This window comes from Chamaea fasciata, unplaced genomic scaffold (assembly GCF_029207755.1).
Source record: "Chamaea fasciata isolate MVZ Bird 193981 ecotype frontalis unplaced genomic scaffold, bChaFas1.0.hap1 SCAF_14, whole genome shotgun sequence".
Classification (NCBI taxonomy): domain Eukaryota; kingdom Metazoa; phylum Chordata; class Aves; order Passeriformes; family Sylviidae; genus Chamaea; species Chamaea fasciata.
Window position 1 is genome coordinate 4,450,298 of NW_027094099.1, and position 25,822 is coordinate 4,476,119.

A 25,822-nucleotide genomic window follows, 5' to 3' on the forward strand; every position below is an offset into this window, starting at 1 on the left:
GGTGTATTTAAGTTATGGAAGAACTGGTTTGCCATAGTTGAATTCCGATTGCCAGGATTAGGGAATTCTTCCATGTGAAAACCACTGAATTTCAGTCAATCCCAAAATATTTGGCTATTTGGAATCAGCTGGGCAGTTAAAAGACCTTTATCTTGTTCAGGTCCACAACCCAGCGCTATGTAAATACAAAGCTCTTCCTAAGCTGACATCGGGATATTTTAAGAACAGTTTGTGTTAGATGTGCACCTCAACCCTGGTCTGCCGTTGCAGATGATAATGTGGGGAAAGAGGCAAACTCTTAACCCTCTCTGCAGTTCAAGATTGGTTTTTTTCTTGTGCCTGCTTCAAAATATATTTGAATTGAACCTTGATTTAGATGATTGCTCAGGACACCTTTAAAATCAGCTTTGGCCTTGGTAAGGAAGGGTGAAGGAAATGGGAAGAGTCTTTTACTCTCTTTCTAAAAATCAGAATGTTTTAGCAAATCCAAGCCTGATTTGTGTTGCTGGTGGACACTGGGGAGATCCCCATGAAGTTTCTATAATACAAAAAGAACTAAAGTGGCAGAGATTTTATACAGCGTTAAAAAAGTTGCATATAAAGGCTGCATCCTTTAAAAATAAGTTTCATGATCCTCATCCTGTGTAAAACGAGAGCAGGCTAAAGGGCCTTCATAGCTAGAAGAGATGGGCTGTAAGGAATCAGAGGAATCAGGATTACAACAGGAGGAGAGGAAAAGGGAAGATGCAGAACATGAGTGTCCGCGTGCGCTGGTGGCCTAGAGAGCTCCTGAATATCATGGGCTTCTTTTGTTTTGTTTGTTCAGGTAATCCATAGGCTTCAGAACTGAAGATACTCTCACTGTGAATGACAAAGCTCGTTTAGATCAAATGCAGAGATTTCTGAAGTGGATTTCTCTCTCTTTATGCAGAACGGTTGGTAATTAAAATGTGTCTTTTCCAGCGGAGAGGAAATGTGGTTATTACACAGGCTTAATTATTATACCATATTTATTGAGTAAAATATTTGTTTTATTTTATTCATTACTTTACTTATTTAATAGTGTTAAATAATGAAAGTACAGCTTAACATCAGCTATTCATGTCAATAGTAATTATCCGTGTGTGACTGCCTAAGCAGCTACGTGTTTTTCCCCTTTTGGAGATGAGGGTGGTTTGAAGACATTTAATGCTGCTACATTGAATCTGTAGTGTGACCATTTCTCTTCTTTGTGAAAGCAGGGTCATCATCTGTGGCTGGATTCAGTTGTAATCTGAATGTTTATCAGGAATATGAAGTCATTAGTAAGCTGATTCTTTTCTAATTACCAGTCAGGGATGAAAGACTTTGTTTACATCTTGGTTTACATTTATTTGATGTTGCAATATTTGGAATGTGTAAAATTATCATGCTGATTTTATTTTTCCATTGTCCCCCTTTTGGTTGCTGATGGTGAAAGGCCTGTTTATCTATGGGAAGGCAGCACTGGGATTCCTGGGGCTGTGTTGGCTCGTGTGCACTTGTTAAGGAGGGTGTGAGTGAGCGTGCAGCTCTGAATGGCTGGGAGCTGCTGGGGCCCGGCTCCCTCCCTCCCTCCCTCCCTCCCTCCCTCCCTCCTGCTGCCAGTCCAGCGCTGTGCCTGAAGCCATCCCTCCCATCCCTCCATCCCCTCTGCAGCTGCCGCAGGAGGGGTGACAGTCAGCCCCCAGCCACCCCGCCTGTGCTCCCTCCCCAGTTAATCCCACCATGTGCCTGCATGCTCAGCAAGGGGGATTACTTTAAGTCTGCATATTTTCATCTTTGCTGGGTCCAGGTCAATTTACTGTCTGGGCACAGTGAGCCAGGAACAGATTGGTGTGGTGCAGAAGCAGCCAGCTGAACTTTGATGAAAGGCAACGCATCAATTTGAGATGTTACAATGTTTACAGGTTCTGCTGGATAAATCACACACAATCCAGGCAAAATAAACAGCCAATTTTTCTTCTTTTCCTGCTTTGTGGCAAGGTGATTATATTTAAGAGAAGTGTAGGAATTTCCATCTTACCAGTGACACTATATGAGAACCTGCTTAACACTGAATAGTGACAGCAAATGCTGAAGTGGAAAAAATATTTTCATCCATCTGCGCTAATCTTCTTTTACTCCAAGATTTAACGGGGCAGGGGGTGGGGGAGAATGAGAGAGAGAGGAATCAGAAAAATCTTAAAAGCTTGGCTTAAGCTTTTAGCTTTGCCAGCTCATTCTCTAGTCAATGAAGAAAGTGCCAGACTTCTGCATTTGTAGTGGGGATATTGTGATTTTATTTGAACAGTGATGCCTGCAGACTTGACTTTATTACCAAAAATAAATAACTAAATAGTAGTCTCTAAACGTGAAGGGAGGATGGAAAAAGCCACAGCTGAGCAGAACTGATTGTTTTTTTTAAATCAGACTGGAATACACAGTGTACAACTGGAAAAAGGGTTGTTGAAAACTAGAAGTCTCTTGGTTATTTCTGTAGCTACGTAATTTCGGTGCTCCTATGCCATCACATCTGTGATCACCCGTGCTCTCGTGAATTGCACAGATCTGTGCCCTGCTGATCAGATAACAAAGACGGGAGGATTTAAGTCTTGCAACTTGTGCTGTTTTTGCTTTTACCTGGTTAGATATCACATTCTCAAGGAGTTTTTTAGCTTGGAAAACCTCGAGTGCTTTAGTCCTTTTTAGGTCTTGGGTCAGATCTGAGTCTGATCTTGCTTACTCAGTAACACTCTTTCCTACCCAAGGGCCAGGCTCTCCTTGCAGCCATAAGGAAATGTTGCATTTTATAGTGGCAAGGGCAAATCTTTGCAGAATTCTTATAAAATCAGCTGATAGGTAAAAAAGGTTTTGTTGCTGTGATATACAATGAATTAATAACAAAAATTACTGGGAAAGAAAAAAAAATTGAGAATGGCCGACAGAAGCCGGTCTCTATTCTCCCTCAGGGTGGGTCAGCTAAAAATATTTCCATGTTGTGCTACTTAAAGGAAGGTCCAGGCAAAGAACCAGAGGTAAGACAGCAGGAACAGAAACATCCGTTTGAATTTATCTTTGGCAAAATAACTCACCACTCCATATAGTATATTTTAAATGTTGTTTTAGTTCGGGTGTTTTCATCTTTCCACATCTCTGCTCTTTTCCTAATGTTAGCTGGGGGGATTTTTCTTCATTTTGTTTGGCTGTGAGTATTTCACTGGATATCTCTGCTTCCTCTTTCCTTCTGGTAAGGAACACAAGAACACTTAGCTTGAAACTCAGCTTTAAGGCCCCTGGGCAGTTTTGTTGTTTCTTTGGGGGTGGTTTGGGCTTTTTTTTTTTTTTTCCATCCCTACTAATGAAGTAGTGAAATATGGCTCAGGTTTAATGAAAAAAAAATAGCATAATAGATACATCAGTGTTACACATTTAGACAGATGTAATAAAGCAGCAAGGCAATGTAATAACTGTGTCTCAGTTAGGCTTGAAACTCGAAATCATGCATGTGCAATTAGTCCTAATGAGTTTTGTGATGGTTTGTTTTTTGAAGTGATTGTCAAGTAGTTGTGAAACAGGACTCCCGGATTTTCCCATGTGTAGTAAATATTTGAGCTGGAGGATTTCAGCACCTTAAGCTACTGCAGATTGTACATGTAGACTGGGAGGTTGTTTTTGAAAAAAAAATCTCTTATTTCATGTAATTCAATTAAGTTGCAATTTTCATCATCATTAATATATGTTCTAACTTGGGTAGATTTGGTAGAACCAAAGTAATTTCCAGTAGGTAGGGTACTAATTGGGCTGTGAGACTTTGCTATGTGATCACAAGCCCATTAAAAGAGGAATACTTCTCTGCTGCAGTGCCTGAGAGTCCTGAGACCTGGTTGATTTTATTACACTGACTACTGGTTAAAGAATTTGCGTTGCACCATTACTAAGATATACAGTTTCAGGGCACAAAGGGAAATTCTTTGGTTCTTTCTGTGCAATTGGAGACACATAGAGAAACATTTCTCTTCTTGTTTTCATGCAATAATACCTGCTGTTTAATTTACCTTGGCTTTAGAAATGTCAATATTTAAAGTGCTGTTACCATTGTGACCCACAGTGGGTGGGCCACGTTTTCTGCTGTGTATTTTCATTTTGCTTGGTGAAGTAAAGATCATATCTAACACAGGATATAGAATTACCCAGTGCTGCCCTTCAATTCACTGCATAGTCATTCAACTGGTCCCACCTGACTGTTGCATTCTAAGGAAGTTAGAAATAAAATGTTTTCCTTTGAATGCCTGAAGGTGTGATTTTGTATTTATTGCTGTTCTTCTCTGAAGAGGAATGCCAAGAAAATTGTCCCGAAATCAAGTTGTGAGGTTCCTGTTGTTTACTACATAGAGTAGGATCACTCACATCACTTCAGTGCAGGGAGACAATCTGATTCTGTACCAGAAGTTAAAGACTTACGCTTTTTTTCTTCTTCCCTCACCCCAGGAGGCTTTTGGCTCCTTGGGACTGAGTTGTTGATTGTTTTCTGCTCATTTTTGCTGCCCAGAGAACGGAGGCTGCCATCCTGACTAGACTAAGATGCCCCTGCAATGCAAATACCTACGGGACAATTTCACTTGATCATTTAGACACATCTTACTGTCACTTCAGTTGTTACTGCAGACATCACTTATGCCATCCCCCAGCCTACCGTCACTTCCTTCCCTTCCTTTGGATGATACTCAGAAGAAAAATATTGTCATACATTCAGGACTTCAAGGACCAAGTTGGCAGTAAAAACTGTAACTGCATTTGAAAGAATTTGTATTCAGGACGTAAACAGGGGGAAATGTGTGTGTGGGTTTTGCTTGTATTCCAAACATACAGCAGGTGTGAAGGATTTGTTCAATTGATTTTTGGGGTTTTTGTTTCTTTGTTTCTCAGTGGGTTGGGTTTTGGTTTTGTTTGTTTTTTTGGGTTTTGGGGGTGTGATACCAGCCCAGGAAAACAGTCTGGCTAGTAATTGCCGTGTTGTCTTTGAAAAAACCACCGTTTGCAATGTTTGTTTGCTTTTGCTAAGAGCTTTGTGAACCTCTATTCTCATTCTTTTGGTTCTAATCTGAGTCTTTGTGCTTTTGGGACAAATAGTCTGAAGGTTGATGTTTTGCCAAAATGAACACTAGAGCACTTGCAAAACGAATTAAAATGAGAACTAATGAAAGCCACTTTGCTTCTGAATGAGGAGTCTTTCAAAGAATTCAATGATCTTTGATAGATAGTAATTTTCACTTTAGTTAATTTGATTTAACTTGAATTGAATGAGGCTCTGCAAACAAGCACCAAGTCCCATTGATTTTCTGTGGGACTCAAGCTCTTAAAGTACTTGCAAAAATTATAAGGGTGCATTTGAAAATGTTGACTGCTCTTGTCCTTGGTTTAAGAAACTCTTTAAAAATACTGTGTTTAGTTTTATGGTACCTTCGACAGTTACCCACTTCTATTTTGAGATTTTCTCTCTCGTCATTATGTGATCCATCATGGCCACTCAGAAGCTGCAGATGCCTCCGGCTTGGAATTCAGCTCCAAAAGTGGCAGCCCCCACATATCAAAGGAACTTACCCTCATGTGCATGACATAATTAAGAGCTGCTGGAAGAAGGAGTGTAGGAGAGCCTTGGTGCAACATTTCATCCCTTGTTCTTGTTAAAAATTAGCTGGGTTCTGATTTGTTTATTTGCACCACTGATGGAAATACTTACCAGCTGAAAAAATGAATTGCACGTCATCTAGATGGATATGTCTGTGTCCTGTCTGCTTTCTATTTGTCGTAGATGAATGGAAACTTTACTCATTGTCCTGTTACTATTAACAGTGATTTTAGTGTTTCTAATAGCTTTTGTGATGGATTGCACTGGAGTAGAGATGTACAGAGCTACAACTGCACAGTGACATGAGGAGGAATGGAAGGAGTGTTACATCAAATGGAGTCTGTGGTGCTGTGTGTAATAAGGCAGGAAATCCATATTCTGTTAGCTAGCTCACAGTTGGCCATGGGTAATTGAATAATTGGTCCTGCACATGGCTGGAAGGCCATGCTGTTAATTACTAATTTCTTTGCAAGATATAGAGCATCTGCTTGCTTTGTTTAGTTTTAATAGTCAGTGGTTGACAGAACACCTTCTGGGTTGTTTGTTCAGATCCCTGAGATACTTATCAAAGCCATTTCTATTCTAATAAGCCATGTATCTAGATGCAGTGATTTTAGGATCATTTGTAGTTTATTGCTCTCTCCAGTGTTGTTTTCCGTGGCAAACACAAAAGGTAATGGTGAGTACATTCAGGAGGTACCTTGAGAGGTCACCAGAGCCATTCCTGGGCCTGACTGTAGCAACTTCATCTGGAAATCATTGCAGGTCGGACTAGCAGATGTGTGCCCACCTGAACTCCAGAGATGGACAGCCTGTAGTTGTTCAGGTAATCCATGACAGGTATTTCTGACATCTGATCAAAACTTGCTCTGTTGAAGTTTGAGCTCAGTCCTTGCAGTGCTGGCTCCAGGTGCCAGGGAGCAAAAGGTGGAGACCCTTTGGCAAGCTCTCAGTTACTCAGAGGCTCATGTAATATTTGTCTGGTCTCGTGGTACCTAGACCACGAATCAAAGAGTTTTTTCAGCGTTCCCTTATCTCCATATCTCCCACTCCTCTGTGATCTTTCCAGCCAGACAGCGCCCTTCTTTCAGATGCTTTTAGAAGCAGATCCTCCCCAAAGAGTCTCTGCAGCAGCTTGCACCACCTGAAGCTGAGCATTTTGCCTTTGTCCTTGCTGAATTACCATTCATTTCATATCACTCTCCAATTTGTGATCATTTGAATTCTCCTCTTTATTCATGCTGCTTGTGACCCATCCCACCTTTAGACTGTTGACACCGTAAAATTACTGTGAAATACTGCTATTAAGTGACTGTTTCCTAACCAATGCCAACAGAAGACAGTCCAGCTGGTAAAAACGCATCCTCCTCACATGCCAACATTTCTTTCTTCCCCAGACAGTTGTTCTCCTATCCTACTGATAGGAAACAATAAATTGAGCAGTTGTATGATCGCAGGCAGTCTTATTATTGGCATCAACGTTCACAACTCAGAAAAACTGAAAAATACATGATGTATATTAGCTTGAAGCATCTTGACCTCGCTAAGAATTGAGATGGGCTTTGTAATTGTAAAACAAAGAGGAGAGAGAGATCATAAGGGCTTTAATACCACACTTCTACACATGCTTGTGTATCACTTGTATGCTTTTATTGTGTAACATTAGTAAATGAATATGAGTCTCCACAGTTTCAACTTCTTGTCTTTTCTAGATAATGACAGGGAGAAAACACAGAGAGCACTCCTCTGTGGCCATAAGCATTGTTCCCTGCCAGCAGAGCTCTCCCTGCAGCAGATTCCAATGAGCTTGGACAGGCAAATAGTGCCAGGGACCAGGTCCTCCCCCAGCTCTTGATAAGGCACCACTGGGGTTGGGAAAAGAGAAAACTTGGCTGCCTCCAATTAACCATGGACTGATGAGGTAGCTGGAAGAAAGCAAGAGACCATGACCTGATTCTTCATGGAGGAGGTGGATTTGTAAATAAAATACCTGAGGCTGGTCTTAGATTATTATCAATGAAGAGAAAGAAGGGAAAAAAAAAACCCCCTCCAAACCCAAAAACCAACCTGGAGCTGAAGCATTCACTTAAACACTCTTAAAAGCAAAACAAAATTAAAATCATTCCTTGGCACGATTGTGAGATAAGACAAAGTTGATGTTTGGGAAAAGCATGTTTAATAGCTGTTATATGAGAAAACAAAATAATTGAAACCACCCCTCACAAACTTAATTTCTTACTTTAAAATTATAGAAATTGTTTCTGTAAAAAGTGTAAGAAAATCTATTGAAATCTCAGTCATTAAAAATGTAGATGCTGTAAAGAAAGTAAAAATGCCAAGGCTTTATCGGAGGCTTCAGATGAATTAGTTTTGCAATATTTCGTGGTTTTAGAGCCTCTAGAGCTCATGTGCTCAGAATTCATGTGCCTGAGCACTTTAGTTATAGCAAGTCTGTAAATTGCAGACCTTCTTGTGTTGGAATTTTTTTTCAAATTACAGTAAACGAGGAATTATGATTAGCAAGTGGCTTGTTGGAATTACTGCACGGCTTTCTGGAGAAGCTGTAATTTGTAAATGAGACTTGTGAATATGAGAATGGACCCAGTCTCAATAGTCTTGCTGTAATTAGTCTGCAGAAGTGCAAGCTGTGATGCAGCATAGCCCAGATCAGCATGTTTTGCCGTACTTTCTTTTGTCTTCCTGGTGATTGGAAGAGGCCCAGGTAAAACCTACGTTGATGGTAGGGCACAGAGTATTTTACTTGATTACTGGCAGCAGCTTATAATTATGCAGAAGTATATTTTTTTTTCCCCCTGAAGGTGGGTGATGTATTTGGGCAAAAAATGCTCCATTAGAAACTTGCAGCTGACAGTGCCTGCATTCAAGAAGTAATTAGTGCAGCAGCTGATAGGCCTTGCCCCACTTGTGCATAGGTTACTGACTACAGATGCTTGGCTCCTGATGGCATGGTTAATGGATCCTGTCTGTCACGAAACCTTGAATGGGGTTTAGAGTATCGAAAAAAAAGAAAAAAATTACACATTCTAATATAGTTCTGTTAGTAACTAGATGGGAATTAAGTTGTTAAACAGTTATTAAAAATTTATAGGAATTTCTGCCAGGTCTGCTGGCATCAAGCATGGGGAATCAGGCCTCCAGTACTGTAAGGAAAAATTTGTGATCTCCTGCATATATATCATCTCAGTCTCAATTTAGTAACTTCCCTTTCCCAATTTAGTTAGCTCCCTTACAGCACTCCAAACGAATTCAATGTTCTCTGGAGCTCTTTCTGGATATGACAGCCATACAAAATGCAGGCCCTGACAGCAGAGAGGGTTTTCCTTCCTGCTCAGAGGAAGGGCTGCCTTCTTCACACTGCACAAAGTGGAGCTAGGAGTGGGAATGCAAGAGAGGAAACCTCTAGCGAAGCTTAATGGCAAACGCTGACTTGAAGCAGCATCAACATTATCACCTAGAACTGAAGGATGGTCTCCAGAAAATGTTCCATCCTGCTGGTATAAAGTCACCTTAATGGGCAGCAAACAAAAGGTTGCCAAGGATGGTTGTGACTGATTGCTGACAGAGTTGTGGTTGCTGCAGCTGGCCAGGCTCCTGCTGGCAAAAGACATAATATGTATTGCTGCAGGTCATATAATGGTAAATGAACACTTACTGCCTCTGTGGCAAGTGGATTGATTATTGTGTCCACCTCCAAACAGGTCTGCCTTTGTTTTACAAGTAAATGTATTTGCTCCTGCTGTGCTGAAGTCAGAAGATGAGTTCAGATACTCAGAGCTCAAAGCAATCGTGGTGTGTACAGGAGCTTGTTTCAGCTTTTATGAAATGGCCTGTCATGTATATGTATATAAACAAATAACTGTGTCTAAATGTACATTATTTTTTCTTGCAAATGTTGATTTTATTTTTCATGGATCAGTGTACCTAGAATGTTGATATAAGATAACAGACAATATTTGATTGCCAGGCACTGGCTTCACATCATAACCTGTGGTCTGATGAAAAGGTTTCTGTTGATAAATACTATTCTTAATACATGTTAGCTTTCTTAGTACACTTGGAAAAAAAGAGAATTGCAAGAAAGCCTACTTTAAAAAAAATTCAGTTTGTTTGGAGCCCAAGGTATGCAGGTCTTGTTTTAACTGAAATGCAGCATCCGTTGCCTAAAATGGGAATTTGAGTGTTTCCACAAGGACTAGTCACTGCTGTGCAAACAGAAAGGAGGGAAGGATGCTGTCATCTGAGAGCATGGCCAGTGAGATTTCTGAGGTGTGGGGAGAACAGGTGGGCTTAAATCAGCATGAGCTCTGCTACCACTCAGTCTGATTTGGGGAATAAACCACTTGAAATCATGATAAATCCTTCACTGGGTTCCGTGGAGGTGATAACTGACTCTGTAGCCAGTAGAAGATGTGAGCTGCTGAAGTTCAAGGCCCAGTTCTGCTTGGCTTGACACCTTTGGCTCAGGTATCTGCTTAGGCTACCACACTGTCAACTGTTCTACGAAAGCACTTCAGCAACATTCTCAAGGCTTTCATCCATCTTCCAATAAAGAGTGGAAAGTATTTTCCTGCTCTTAAATGAAATACATTTCTTGTTTTTGTGCCAGCCACAACTGTAACTTCTGGCAAGAGTCAATTTGGACTGCAGTCAGCACCAGGATCACAGAGGAGAGAGAAGTGGCCTAAAGCTTGATCGGCCACCCACCTCTGGAGCTGTGTCAGGCATGCTGGGACCTAAGCCCTGCATGTGTTGTGCATGTGCTTCCCTTAATTAAGTCTGACAGGGGGCTGAGAGATAACATGCTCTGATCAAAAGATTTTCTTAGAACATGGTGGGGCTTTTTTTTTTTCCAGTTAAAGGCATCCTTCACATGTTTATCCCCGTGCATATTTACATAAACCTGATATGTATCCAGCAAATCCAAATATTTTTGCAGATTGTGTCTTCAAGCAGTTTGCAATGAAGCATTTTTTGGAGGTTTTTTTTGGCGCTCTCTAGAAATCCTTGCTCTTATATTAGCATACAAGAACATGTAGAATCCTACTTGTTCTTGTATGCTAATGTGGAGCATATTTGCCCTGTGCAGAATTAGACTTAGGTGCTTGTACTGTGGTGAAGATGGCCTAGCACGGAATTATCAGAGGAATATGAGGAGCTGATGCCCTTGCTGTGTCACTGGAAAGCAATTTTTCTCCAGAAATTGTCTGCCAAATTATTTTTTAAATTGTGTTAGGTAAGAACCAGGAGCTACATCCAACTTCTTAGATTGAATTGATTTTAGAAGTATTTCTAATGTGGAACAAGTCTGTCTTGTAGGAAATTGGTAGTAAATTATGCGAGGGAGTGAAGACTTTAACAAACCAGGGCAACCTTTAGAACAAAGCAAAATAAATGCTTGCCTGGATCTGTGTCAGTGGGAGGCCACTGTGACCCCACAGCAGTTAATTTGTTTAGCATGTTGCTGCTGTTATGCTAATTAGGTATTTCTTGAACCAAGAGATTGTCAGCTCCAAGTTTCAAACTTCTTTCTTTCTTTCTCTTAAGGAAAAAAAATAAAGGAAAAGGCAGATGAAAGTTTCTTGCAAGTGTACAATTCTAGGCTGCCTGTGCTTTTCTTTGTGCTTGGCTTTTGCAGCCACTACAAAGCTCATTTTCTTTTTTAAATAAAAACACTCTGGTAGCACTAGGTCGATCTCAAAAGCACAAAATTAAGAGAACTGTATTAAATTATAAGGGTTTCAATGCTTAAAAGAAATGGACAGTTTTGCTGAGGAAGGGCCTCTGCTTGCAAGCTGCATGTTCTTCAGAGAGGTGGGGGTGCTCACTGACTTTTTAAACCTGTAGGATAACAGGTTAGAGGTTTGACATTTACTGTCAAAACATGATTTGGTCAGTCCAGAGATCAAGGACTAAAATGCTTTGGTCTTGATTTTTCTTCCCAGCAAATATTTCAGTCATATCCAGGTAGTTTGGGGGGATTTTTTTATGTTCTGCTGTTGAGCTTTCTGCTTCTCCTTCTGTATCACACTTAAAAGACTGCTAAGCACATACCACTCCAGTATGACAGTTTGGAGGTTTTTTTGTATTAGCACTCTAAAAAGGAATCACTTTCAAGTTACCTTTAGTCTCAGTGCTGGTAAAATTGTGCCAGTTTGCATTCAGAATGTCAAGCTCTAGTTGTTGGCAATGATAAACCTTCATGCCTGGTTCAGTACAGGCAGCGTGCCTTCTTGCAGACATTCAGTTCAGGTGCAACTGAATTTGCCTTCATTCTTGCATGCTGAAAATTCCAGTTGGGATCTGTGAGTCTCCGTTTCAGGCCACATTCACTAAATGTTGCACTTTATGTTCATGAGGAAGACACGAAACTGCAGTTGGGTTTTGAAGTGGTGTAAATCTGGAGCGGTGAGACTGATTTAGCAGGGAGACTGACGCTGGCACAGGGGTAAAGCCAGCTCTCAGTCTTATTTGAGAGACTCTCCTCTGCCTCAGTCTGCTGTCTTACAGTGCTGCCTTGGGTGTCCACAATGACTTTAGTAGCTTCATGTCCAGTTGGGCCTTGTAAGAAGGGGAAAAATTCCCCTCCATAAAATGCACTGGTAGCCATCAATTGCCCTTCCTATTGGAGGCAAGTATGAGGCAAAAGCGAAGCTAAGCAAGACTGCAGTAGTAGTAATTACCTAGGTGCTTGTTTAACCAGGCAGCAAGTAATGAAGTCAGGAACTGTAATGTCACATCAACTACATTACCTCATTTTCTTCTCTTGCAGACACAGGGAGGTTAAAAATAATGAGCCTGTCTGCCTCTCCCCATACCCCTGAGCACACTGAATCACAAGCACCTTCTTTCTAAAACAAATTTATTTCTTGCCGTCCTCCTTCCCAACAAAGACTTGCCTGTGATGAATACCAGACTTCACAGCATATTTGTCAAAGTGGTACACCTGTGAGGGTTCCAGCACAAGATGAATTTTGGCAGGCCAAGGGAGTAGAGGGAGGTACCAGGCAAGGAATAAATCTTTGTGTGTTACACCAGACTGTGAATGAGCATTCTCCTCCTAAGAATCGCTCCTCTGACAAGTTATGATAAATTACGCTCTTTGTTGACACCTTCATCGTGTTATTTATGGCTCGTTAATTGAACTGAAAAGGAGACTTGTAGCACAGCAGGGGATGGTACAATACGTTTCCACTAGGCTGGAACCTGAACCAAAGAACAAAAAGGGGGAGGAAAAAGGTAAAGTAATACTTGCATGTGTGTACTCGGCACTGGAAAGAGCTGCCTGCTGTAAGAGATCAGTCCAGAACTGTGGCAATAGTCCTCTCAGTCCTCTCAGAACCATTGTTCAGTCCTCCTGGGTCTCCCAGTTAAAAGGCTGGATGTTGGTCTTGTTCCCACCTTTAATCCTTGTATCTGTGTTGCTCTGTGCATTGCTGAAGTGTGGGTTTATCAGTCCCGTGCAAAGGCAAGCATCTGGCCCGTGTTTCCGAACTTAACCATCCCTTGCTTCCCTAACAGCAGTTTCCCCTGCTTTTTCCTAGTACTCTCTTTGCTGGAGTGACATTCTGGTAACACAGTGGGTGAAAAAGGAGGATGCTGCTGTGGCACCACAAAAGTGTCACATTTGTACAGCAACACGAAATTCTGTTCTTTTGGGGCAATGTATACCTAGTTCAGAAACACACTGATATGGGGAACCTTCCAGCTCTCTGCCAGTGCTAAGGGCAAGGTCCTGTTACCAAACATCCTATTGTGGCAGCATAGGCAGGCATTTTCTCTGAGAAGGAGTAGTGTAAACAGGAAAGGGAGAGGTACAGGATCTGAGCGGGTGGCTCTCTACACTTGTTGTGCAAGAGTTGTCTGCAGGAAATATAGCTGCAAGTCATTGTGGGGGATGATAAAAGAGAGAACAAAATCTTCAGCGGATAAATACTGAGGCAGACAGGCTTGTTTCCGGGAAGAATTATAGATTTGATGCTGAATCTGAAATGGTGCTAACAAGCTCTGTCCTGAAAGAAAATTAAGTAAACTGATGCCTGAGTGTATTTATCATGCATGAGTATTTTGAGAAAAAAACAGAATGCTCCAAGAAAAGAGCATGTTTTCCTATCAAAGGGTTCTGAGATAATCATTCAGCTCCTTGCTGGAGAATACCATCTGAAATTCTTACATTTCCATGGCAGTATGAGCAGCATCATTTATGGATCTGCTGTTCGGGCTCCTCTCAAAGGAGCCAGGTCCTTCTGTAGTGCCAAGGTTGAGAGTTAAGATAGCAAGTGACAGGTCCCTTGTTAGTAGGGTCTAGAAGAGGGAGTAGCTGGGCTGGGTGTCAAGAGATCTGAGATTCACTCTGGCAGAGTTCCTTAATCAGCTTTGTAGGTACAGTCAAACTTCTTGAACCTCATGGTTTGGTGTGTCTCTTTTTTTCAGGTGTGAAATAAAGCTTTACTTTTGCCTTAGCTAGAGCTTGATCAAGTGGTTTGGCAGGGATAGAATTTAACCAGGTAGTGAAAATTAATTCCTCTTCTGATAGCTTTTCAGCCTCTCAAGTGAAATACAGGTGCAGTGCTCCCCTGTAAGGATTCTCTGGTGCAGGGGCAGCCGTTCCTGTGTGCCATTCTGTCAGTGGGGATGATACTGTATGTTGCCAAGCTCTTGGTAAACGATACTCACTTCCTGGGCATCGGGAACATGTATGCAGCCTTTGCATACATCATCGCATCTTTGCAGCTCCCCAGTGCTGCCCCTCGGAAGACTGGCCACGTCCCTGAGTGGAAAAGTGGCCTCCGCGGCTGGGCCTGGAATGTGCAGTGTCCGTGGTTTCCAGGAGAGCCTGCACGCTGTGTGTGCAGTGCTGTTTGCCGAGCGCTGGCCGTGCTCTTGGCTGCGAGGCTGTGCTGTGACAGGGACAGTGCAGGAGCTGCACAGGAGCTGCACAGGAGCTGCACAGGAGCTGGGCTGTGCCTCACTGCAGGGTGCCAGAGCTCTGCAGTGCGTGTGGAAACAGGATGGCAGCTTTGTGATGGTGAGGGCCTCACAGCCCGCTGGCCCTTCTGCTCCCGGCAGAGCCCGCTCTTCTCTCCAGGGCTGTGGATGAGAGCAGCATGAGCGCTGCCCCTGCGGGGTTTGCTTCCTCTGTGCTGTTCGTGCACGGTGTTGATGAAAGAGTTAAAGCCGCGTAGTGGCACCGTGCGTGTGGAGGCGCTGGGAATGCTCTATTTATAGCGCTGCTCTCCCTTAGCTCCAGGGAATTGTCGGCTGCGTGCCGCAGAAGCGGCCTCAGAGCACACTCCAGGTGCGGGTGGGCACAGCAGCCGAGGCTGTCACCCACCCCGGGGCTGTCCCGCTGTCCTGTGGCACCGGGAGCTCCTGGGCAGCGGCGTGGCCGGGGATGGCCGCGCTGCTCCTGTCCGCTGCTCTGCCCAGGAGCAGATGCTGCTCTTTCATTCCCCTGGAGGTCTTTAATGCTTTGTCTTCGAGGTGATGTAAAAGCAGTATGATTGGGCTTGTAATCATGACAAAGAAGGAATTGTAAGGGGTTTGTTGCTGTCGTTTGGATCTAGAGAATAGGGTCATTAAGAGCAAGGGAGCATCAGACCCAAAATACAAGGTCGTTTGCTGTTTCAAATAGCAGCCCAGGCCCTTGGTAAGTGGCAGCAGCCTTTGTTGGTTACTTGCCTGGGCCTAATTTCTCGGGAATGTCACTGCTGCCAGTAAGGATATCAGCGTGGCTCCTGGTCTGAAAAGGGTTTCAGTTTCTCACTTGATGTTCTACCAGGGTCCTTCCCCTGCCCTAGTCCCCAGAGCCCCCCACTGCAAGGGAAAACCCTGAGATAAAACTTGCACACACCAGTTTGCTTAGGTTTGCCACCTTCTAGAGCAGCAGTTCCACGTTGGATAGGTTTCATGTTTAAATACTGAAAAATGTTTTCACATTCTGTTCCGAGCTGAAATGTCATCTGGCAGCCTGATAAACTGATTTCTTAGGGATCTGTCCAGTGCTGGAAAGCATCGTGCTGCCTTGTCGCTCACCCTGCCTCTTCTGTTCCTTTGTGTGGTAACTTAAACGTGAGTGTTGCCTACAGGCCTTTTTATGTGCTTCACACCAGAGGCTGTATTGCCAAAATATTAGCAGCTACTTCTGGAGCCAGGAAATGCAACATTTCAGGTTGAGTGGGAGCAAGGAGAAGGAAACCACACAGATAGGAAAAGTCTAAAAGAAATTAAGCAAGTAGGAAAAAAAGTTTGCTGCAGGCTAGTTTCATCCCTCACTTCTGAAAACAGCTGTAACTAACATCCAGTTCTACTGAAGGAGGGCAGAACAACCTTCAGCACAGCATTCTGCTCTCTCTTCTCCATCTTTTGGTTGGGGGCTTGGTGCTTAGAAAGATCTTGTTTTTCATTTTGTAGTTGTGCCCCTCCTATAACATTTTCTCCCCAGCCAGCTGGCATTTTTTGTCAGTTACAACAGTGATTTTTTTTTTTTTACAGTATCAAACAAATGGAGCATTAAGCTATTTCTTCAAAGTTCTCACTGACAGATCATCTTTCCCAGTTCTTAATTTTTGATTAAAAACTACTTGTAATAACATAGGTCACATTACTAGCACAATCAACAGGTTCATGAATGAGGGACATTCACGTAAATAGCCTTGTGGAGCTGCTGTTCCCTCACCCCTTCTTCAGTCTTCCCTGGCTGTCGGTTTTCCAGGATTTTGACTGAGTGCACTCATTTTGGCTCACTGCTGCAACCATTGGTATACATTCGCAGCATGTCATGGTAAGTGTGGTAGAATATCTGAGATGAGGAGCTGTAGTGAAATAGTTCCAGTTTAATATTGCATTCAAGTTAATTCATGCCAGCTATTTTTCCATCCTTGCCGATGAGACTCAAAGTTCACACATGGTATCTTGTCTTTGACCATAACAGGCAGACTTTGAGAGTACTTTTTTGTTGTTTGCTATGAATTTTCAACCCTGAGATGGTTGTGAATTTTCCAATTTTTAGCTTTTATCTTTATTGATCATACTATTGGCACACTCGATGTTCTGCGTATTTGCATGTGCCCAGCGCTTCATTTCATGATGTTCATACAAAGCCTTCACCACCTCAGCACACAAAGACAGCACCATCTCTTGGGCTTCAAGTACTCTAACCCTGGGAGACACTCCTCTGAATTAACTCTCTCAAATGAGACCATGAGCTGCAAACGGAGGATAACTGGGGAGATACAGTTTACAGGATTTATGTAGCCTGATAGGCCCTTTAATTCCTGGACCACTTCTATAAAAATGAGGCAGATACAGCAGTGACATGTCTATGTCTCAGGTGTTGAAGCTGTTTTTTTCCACAGCTACCTCTGCCTTCTTTTGTCTATGACACAAGTAGAAACCAAGCGCTGTGTGGTAATGGATACAGCAGAAAGAAGGGTGTAGCACTGGTGTTTGTTTTCAAATTCAGCAATTCAAGTCTAAAATGAAAAGAATTTTTCTTTTTATCCACTAAAATTCTACAGTGGAGAGGTGACATTTGGACAATTGTGTCATCCTTGATAACAAATGTGAGTAGAATCAGCAACTTTAATCAGCTCATGGGAGGTAAGTGCCACCCACACCACAAAATATTGGCTTCGGTCTCTGGCTTTCTGCACTGTTGTTTCTTGTTGATTACAAAGCTAAAGGAGGAGGGAAAACAACCTCCAAGTCACTCTTACATAATACTTTGTTTTGTGAGGGTTCCACTAATCATGTCAATACTGAGCCTCTAGTTTTTGATAATTACATTGGAAATGCCCAGTTTGTACATAGTAATTCCAGCTATAATTACCATGAAATTATATAACTACAAATTACCCTGTCATGTGGATGGACTAAATAAGCATGTACAGTACCTGCTCTGTGATAACAAATTAGAATTACATGGTTGGTTAGCTAGTAGTAATATGAGATTTTTGAAGTGGCCAAGTTGGCTAGTTATGTGAAGAGAAAGTGTTGGATTTTCTTTCTGATGCTTGGTTAAATTTCAAAATAGTAGATTATTTATTTCTTGATATTTCTGTATGTGAAAAAAACAAAACAGCTATGGTTTGGGGTTTGTTTTTACTGGGCACTTATATTGTACTAAATCATTTGCTTGGTCGCTGCAGCTGCTGTGTTCATTCTCCTGGGTGCTGGCTACTGCTTGTGGGACATTGCTGGTTTGATTTGGGTTTTTTTAGGGATTTCTAACTTAATGTATTAGAAGAAGATTGCTTTCCCTTTTCTTTTTTTTTCTATCAAAGAGCGTTTTTGTTCATTTGCAGCAAAAAACCCGTTGATTGATAGAAGAGGTGTAGCGATTATATACAGGCGCAACCTTTCCCTTTCATTTGGGGAAGGGGAAAATCGTGTCTGAAATTCGTATACATTATAAAACAGCTCTTCATTGTGTCAGAACCTCCTCTCAAAACATCCATAGTGTAGTTCTTACAGACAAAGCAGGAATAACGTCGGTCTTTCTTAGTTGCTCTTGGCCTCTGACATGAGGTGGTGGGGATGACAGGCGGGACCGGAGGTGGCGGTGCTGGGTCATTCGAGAGCCCCGGCGGTCCGGAGCCGTGGCTCCCCCGAGGAGCTGCCCCAGCCAGGGGCTCACGCTGGGCCCGCGGGGAAGGCGAGGCTGGTGCTGCCCGCCCCGGCACGGAGGCGTCACCTCACCGGGGCGCGCACGTCTCTGAGACTCGAGGGCCGGCTACTTCTGTAATCACAGAAACACTGAAAAACGGCTTGTGCATTTGGGCGGGCAGAGTGTGGGGGGCGGACTGGGACACGCAGCGCCCAGAGCCGGGAGAGCTCCGCGGCGGGGCCCGGCCCGGCCGCTCCCGCCGTGCCGCCGGTGGCCGCCAGGTGGCAGCACGGAAAGGCGGCAGCGCGGCGCTGTCCCGGTGAGGCCGGGGGAAGGCTGGCCTGGGACGGGGGCTGGACGGGGCTGGAGAATACAGCTCGTATCTACTGAAGGGTCTCTAGGGCACGCCGGGGCAGGACAAGAGCCTGGCCAGGGCTGCACCCAGGGTGGACTTAGAATGGTCAGAAAATGGACGACCGGTCACGAGGTCTTACGCTTTTATAAGTTTTGGTCCATTTGCATATTGGGGTTCAATTGTTCAATTACAGCTTCAGGTTGTAACAAGATCCTTGTTTCTCTCCTCAGTGCACTGTTGTTTATGCTTTTGGGCCTGAAAACTTGTAACCATTGTCCTTGGTCTCCAGCAGGAAAAGGGTGCGTTTTGTCTACCTACTCAGTGAAGGGAGCTTACCGGCACAGAATATGAGGCTCAGAGCTGCACCCCTGGGGAGCGCAGAATCTGAAAGACGTGAAAGCTCAAACTCAAGGCATCACTGGGGATGCGTTTGGGCCGATTTGGGCAGGACCGATCACTGCAGGCTGCAGTGCTGCCTAAGGGGTTTGGTGCCTGACTGCGCCTCTTGCTGCAGCCAGGCTGCAGGGGGACCTCATCCAGCTCTCTAACACACCTGCCTCGTTTTTGTTCGTTTTTAATCTTAATAAAGTAATCAGGCCAAGGAAAATACTATCTCTCAACACCTGAAGTTCTTTCATTGAAACTTAGAACTTCTTCTGCCAGTGGTGGCTGAAGTTTCATGCAAAGGTCTGGGCAACTGTGCCTTTAATCTGCTGGAGCTGCTACAGAGAAATGTGTAACCGAGAGCAAAATGCTTGTCACTTTTTGACCTGAGCCATACTATTGCAAGAGCTGAGCTTTCTCCAGCTGACTTTAAATTAATTTTCGTGCCTTGATTTCTGGTTTCTTTGGTCTATTCTTAAATAAATTATGTAGCCACCTACATGAGGGAGAAAATGTTTAAGAGGTTTACAACCTCCATTCTTTGTTCTTGTATTAGTTTGATTTTTTTCTGTATTTCTTGCTGAATCTTTTCCTTATCTGGCATCGCCTCTTCTGAGGGCTCCACTTTTATAGGAACAGGTAGTTCCAGCTGAGGCTTGCCTTGTTTACATGCAATTGCAACTCCAAATGCATGGCTTCAGTTCACAATAGTTTCTTTCTGGTAGCCTCATTGGTTTGTAGCTGTGGGAAATGAAAGGTAATAGTAACAGGTTTAAGCAGTGGCAACAGCCCAGAGATTAATAGTGAACTCTAGAGTAATCTCTGGAAATGGTCATCCTCGCTGTCCAAATCCAGGATTTGTAGACGTTCCTTTCAGTTGGTGTATTCATTACTTATGTGCTGTTCATTCTGTTTCAAGCAGATGTGAATGGTTCCATATGCAGACACAGATCTATGTCTGAAAAAGAAAAGTAACACAGGAATTCTTAGCCTAGAAATTATTCAGGGTTGTGGTTTTTTAGTTTGTTTGTTTGTTGTCTGTCTTCTGCTTTTCTCATAACTGGGTCCACCGTGTCTCTTTGGTCTGTCATTCAATTAAATACTGTGCAAACCTGTAGGAAGTGTTCAGAGATTTCTGCTGGGAACCTATTTCAAACAAATATCCTGTAAGGTGTGAATAAACATAAGGTATATTCCAATTGCACAGGGGCTATGGTTAGCATGCAGGGTTTATGAATGTGAATAATTCTAATTAAATGTTTTCTGTTCTCAGATTCTTCTTTTTCTTTGTCATCTCTAAACAATCCATCTTTCTGAAGGTGCTGACTGGGAACTTTGCAGCAGGGCAGTTTCTCATGACTTTTGTTTGGTAATTGGAACATCTCAGAAAGCTTCTGTGAGAGTTTGTGGTAATTTTGGTCACACTGAATGAGATAATTCAGCAATCAGCCAGTTTTTTTTAGCTGCCTTGGTGCTCAAACTCTTAATAAGGTCAAGGATTGAATTTGAGTAGTTTCAACTTTAAAAAATTGTGATTATTTAGGTTATTTAAAGTATTGGGGGGGAAGCATAATTATTAGATTGTTTTGAGATGTTTTCAGAGAATCAGTTTCATTGCATAGAGCTTGTTAAAATAACCTGAGCTGTTTGATTACCTTAAAGCTGTTAAGAGATGTAGTAAAAAGGTAATTGACTAATAGGGGTTTTAATCTGGAAGAGGGAAGATGTTTTCATCAATTATCTTCATTTTTTTAAGTACAGAAGTGACTGTTAATTCAGATACCTGTTGATGGGACATTTATGTAAAAAGCACAAGAAATTTTCTTCCACAAAACCTGTCACAGTCTCTTTACAAGTGGAAGATTTCTGTGCAGCACATCTCCCTCCGTTCACTGAATGTGTTTATAGGACATGTGCTCTTGGTCACTTCTGCTCAAAGACAAAAACTTTGCTATGAGTTCTCCTGCAATCAAGACAAGTCCCCTGAAAAAACTGAGTTACTTGTTTAAGAGGACGAGATCTGGTATGGTCGTTATCTGAAGGAGGTTTCTGAACTCCCTGTGCAGCTTTCAGTGAGCTTTCAGACTGGTAGCACTGAACTTCCCCTGCACAAAGGGAATGTTCTGGTATCTGGGGGTGTGTTACTTAACTTTGCCATTCCCAAACTTTCCCTCCTCAGATTTAATAGAAAGCTTCTTTCATCATGGGACCGGGTAAATAACTGTACAAAGCATCCATAGTTTAGTAATCCCAAAGTAAGCCAAGGCCATAAAATGTATTTTCCACTGGTGCAGCACTTTCCCATTCCAGATATATTTAGTGTGGTGTAGTAGTTCTTTCCATAACTTCAGTGCATCAGCAGTCCTATTAATGCAAATAATTTTATTCTTATTTAACTCCCTCCTTCTTCCGAGCCTAAATATCACCAAAATTAGACAGTTACCCATCCCATTTGAAATTTAGTAAAGTGAGATGAAACAATGGTAGCTGAAATGTGAACAGCGAGTCTAGTAAATGAGAACAGAAATAGAAATGATGATAAGTAGAACACCGCAGTTGGTGTGTGTCAGAGGACGGACTCAGTGGAATGGGACAGTTTGTTTGATACAAGTATCTATGTCCCTTGACAGTTTTGCTCTCTATAATGTGCCAAACCCCTGAATTATTGTACTGAAATAGAGAACTCTAAGGCAGCAGGCAACTGACATTGTTTGCAAATTGGTCTGGAGTCTGAAGGTTACTGTCTGACAAAACTCTTGTAACCAGCTTGAAAAAGATCCGAGCGCTCGTAACTGTGACAGGAAAAGAGCCAGTATCTGCCAATCCCTGCACTGCTTCTACAGCACTGATACTTTGCATTTTTGTCATTTGTTGCTCTTTTAGACCAACAAAGATATTCTGAATTTCTTCTTCTAAGAGTTAAATTTTTCAGGTTGTGTCGTTGTAATGTTGATAGTCCTCTGTGTTTTCTAAGGCAGGTGCAAGAGTTCAGAGTGTCTGCAAATGCCGGTTGTGTGCTGTTGTTCTAGCTGAGTAGATCTGTGGTGTGAAGGCTGGCATGCTTTGGTTCATGGCTTTGTTAGATAAAAGTCATCTTGTCCCACCTGAGAAGCTTTGTAAACGCACTCCAGAGTTCTTGTTCAGTACATAACCTTGTTCCTTCAGAACTCATTAGTGATCAGGATTTATTCAAGGATTTTATTGAGATTTTTCTCAAGGAAAGAAACGAGAATTCATATAAGACTCTTCTGTTCAATTCCTGGAAGCTATTTGAATTTCTTAGTTTCTTATACTATGGCTTCACTTTGAATTTATCTGCATTCTTATTTGCATTCTTTTCTGTGCCCCATTCTTGCAGTGCAGCTGATTCTCTGTGCTGCTCCCTGCTTGCAGGCAGATCGAGCTCAGCTGGGGAAGAAGCTGCACTTGCACTCTGACAGTCACTAGAATGCTGCTCAAGGAGGGCACAGCCTACGCTGCAGCGGCACAGTGCCTGAGCGGTGAGAAGGCATCAGAATGGTCTCAGCTTACCGGAACTCTGAGAGGTGCTCCTGCAAGGCAGAGCACAGCAAAAGGCTCCACAGTTCCCATAGGATGAGAGGTACAGGGGCCTGAGAGAGTTTCCTGAGGTCGCTGCTGTACCTGATCCAAGGCGTGGTCATCATCCGAGCAGAGTCTGTAATGAAAGTCTCGTTTGGAGAGGCTGGGAGTGAGGAGCTGCCCGCTGGTGCAAACAGGATGGTTCACATTCAAAGCCTGACTGTGCTTCACTAACTCACTGCCTAGCACAAGATGTTTCGTCTCAAATCTAGGACAGTGGGGTTTTTCTCTTGAAGTCTGTGTTAGGAAAGCCATAATTATTAATGCTTTAAAAAATTATTTATCAGATGTTCTGAGATGTATGTTAACTTAGTGATGAATCAAAAAAAATATCTGAAGTTTGTGATTTATTCTGCAGACACAGAATAAGCTTCTGGACTTCCACAGGGAGAATTTCCTGTTGATTTTTTGTTTTTAAGGTAGACTAACTGAGGAATTGTCACTGTTTTGAGGGCTGCTAATGACTCTTTTGCTGTTAAGATAAATCAACCAACCAGTGGCTTTTAGGGCCTTTGGTAAGGCTGCAAGGTGAAGTTTTTAAATATATGATGTTATGAAGTGTCATCTCTAGGAATCAGGTCCTTCAGGAGAACTCTTCACTTCTGAATCTGAAGTTAGGCCACCGATAAGGTTTCCCAATGAAGCTTTTTATTACAAAGATAAAATATCTGAACAGTTTGAACTTGGAACTTCTACCTGGCCAAAATTTACGTTGTCAACATCTTTAACCGGTGAATGTTGTAAGCATTTTAATTTGATTCCCCTTAGGGATGCCTGAAGAAAAGCACAACTTAATATGGAGTATCCCATACAGCGTGAATGGAAGTAAAGTAGATAGGGAATGTGCTTTGCTTTTGGTAGGGTCCCTTTGAGGCTTGGCATTCAGCTTTACAATTAGAACAAATCTGTAATGTTGCAGCTGACAGTTTTGCATTCCTGTTGATTGCGTTGACTTGAGAAGGATGCCTATAACTCATCAGCTTAGAAATTACTTGCTCATTTAGTTGCATCTATTGGAAAAATCTCAGGAAGTTTAAGGATTACAGCTGTAGAATTTAGGCTGCAAAAAAAGATTGTCTGTAACACTATATATTGTTTACTTTTTAATAGCATTTATTTTATTTATTATTGGAAAATACATAATCAAAATTATAAAAGAGATATGAATGGAACAGCTCATGTAAACTCTTTGCAATTTGTATTAGAGTAAGTCCGTAGGCAGTGCTGCCAAGAGTTCTTTAACGTGTGTGGATTAAGGCAGTACCTTGTGCAAATTCTTCAGATTTCTGATGTATCCAGTAGGTATTCAAGCGTATGGATTGGTGGAGCAGCCAAGATCCTGATGTCTGTTCCCATTTTAGAGATTCTATAAAAATGTTGCAAGTGTTAGTGCTCCTGGTAGCTACTTTAAGCTGGATGCTTGTGTTCTCTGTCAGACAGGAGGGATGGGTTTGTGTGTCCAATTTGTGTCTGTCACACCTCTTGTAAGAGTGGCACTGACCACCGGGAGGCTGATCTGCTGACAGTCTCTTGCCAGTCAGTACAGTCGAGTTTGTCCTCCCAAGATCTTCAGATGCAAGTTTTTTTTCAAGGGAAAACATTTATGCATCATGTTTAAGATGCTGAAAAACAGAAACCACAAGGTTTAAAGTTTTGAGTTTGGTTTTTCCTATTGACAAGGTTTTGGTGTTGTATACCATCAGTATTTGTATCAGAAGGATTTGTGTGTGATTTGAGAGTGTCTTTTTTATGATTCATGTGTTCCAGAATTGCTATGGGAGCCAGCTAATCACGAGTGCTGAACTTGGTGACCTGTTCATGATCAGCCCGTAGACGTTCTTTTTAATAACAAAAAGAAATAGCAATAGGTTAATAGGTTACTGTTGTTAAATCAGTTATATGTTAAAAGTTATTTTTATTTCTGTATTGAGCTTTGCATTGGAAAAGTTCTGCATTGCAGTTTGGACTCTCTTGAGCATTCTGAGGTACTAATGATAAAAGTTGCATGAGATGTTTAGGGAAAAAGCCCAGCATAAACGTTACGTGGGGATCATGAATTCAGGCACTTAATCTGTTGGACTCGTGTTTGCTTGATTTAATGAACCAGGGTGTGATCACATCTACACGTGTATGGTTTTTACAAGCAGCTGAAGGGTGGTACAAAAGCAATGGACAGTGCAAGTGTTTGTGTGGGTACTCCGTGTGACACTCTGCTTTCCAAGTGACAGTGCAGCCTCTGGAGGCTGGTGGGCTGCAGCCTGTGGAGCCTCTTCATGTGCAGGAGTTGCTTTCCAGATGAGATTTCCCTTTCTACAGAGGAAATCCTGCCAATTCTATGATAAAGAAAAAGGCTTCAATTCAGTGAACAGCCACTTTTTTTATTTCCCTTAATGGTCCATTTGCGGCATAGAAACAAAACCCTTGTTTGCTTTTAGGTTACACCAACTGTTGATTAATAGTTGTGGTGGTACATAATTTGCCAACCCAAGGCTTTTATTTTTTTTTTTTTTTTCTGGAAAGGAATTGCTGTGGTGAAAAGAAATTGGGTACTGGAAACTCTTTGGACAGTATTTGAAAAACATAAACATTGGCAAAAAAGGGAGTCTGTTCCTAAGGTAAACATGGGAGTGATTTTCTGTCTCACTATGGATTTGTGCTCAGGGCATACAATCCAGGGAAGCTCGCTCGGTAAACTCCAGTCAGAAAAGCATTTGAGGAAAGCACACACACTGTTGCAGTCCAGGAGGTGAGTGTGGCTGTGCTGGTGCTGGCACATGCTGGTCCATTTGCTGAGGAGGGAGAACTCCTGTGTTGTTCCTAGTGCCTGTCGATGGCAGTTGTTTATTTCCCAGCAGCTCAGAGTGAGACAGATGCTGCATTCTGTTTGCGATGTAAGCTCAAGTGACAAGTCAAAATAAAAGACTTGTCCAAATTACTTTGAGACAATAAACATGATGGCTCCTCATTGACAGCATGTTAAATATTAATTTCTCAAACTGTGAGTTTGAAAGGCTTTGACATGTGTCAAGATTCTGACTATTTAAAACCGATCTTCCACAAAAATTTCTTACAGATTGGAAGAGCAAATATTGACTTGTGTGACTAACACAGACCACTCTCTACTCTTTCTGCATTAAAAAATAATAAATAATCTAACTCTGTATCCCCTAGACATGATGTGGGCTATTATTTGAAAATATGTATCTAGCTGAAATGTTGTTAATTGCCT

At 42.3% G+C, this 25,822-nt stretch overlaps 1 protein-coding gene across 6 annotated transcripts in view; it reads left to right on the forward strand.

The window, feature by feature from the left end:
• Nucleotides 1-25,822, forward strand: part of RORA (RAR related orphan receptor A) — a 400,721-nt gene that overhangs the window by 179,485 nt on the left and 195,414 nt on the right. The window contains exon 1 of one of the 6 annotated variants that reach the window (XM_066196614.1): nt 891-935. The exons of the other annotated variants lie outside the window; for them this stretch is intronic. Coding sequence (XP_066052711.1) covers nt 926-935 — 10 coding nt within the window. The 5' untranslated portion in view covers nt 891-925. Of the gene's footprint in view, nt 1-890; nt 936-25,822 lie in introns of those variants that run through there. 6 annotated transcript variants of the gene reach the window in all.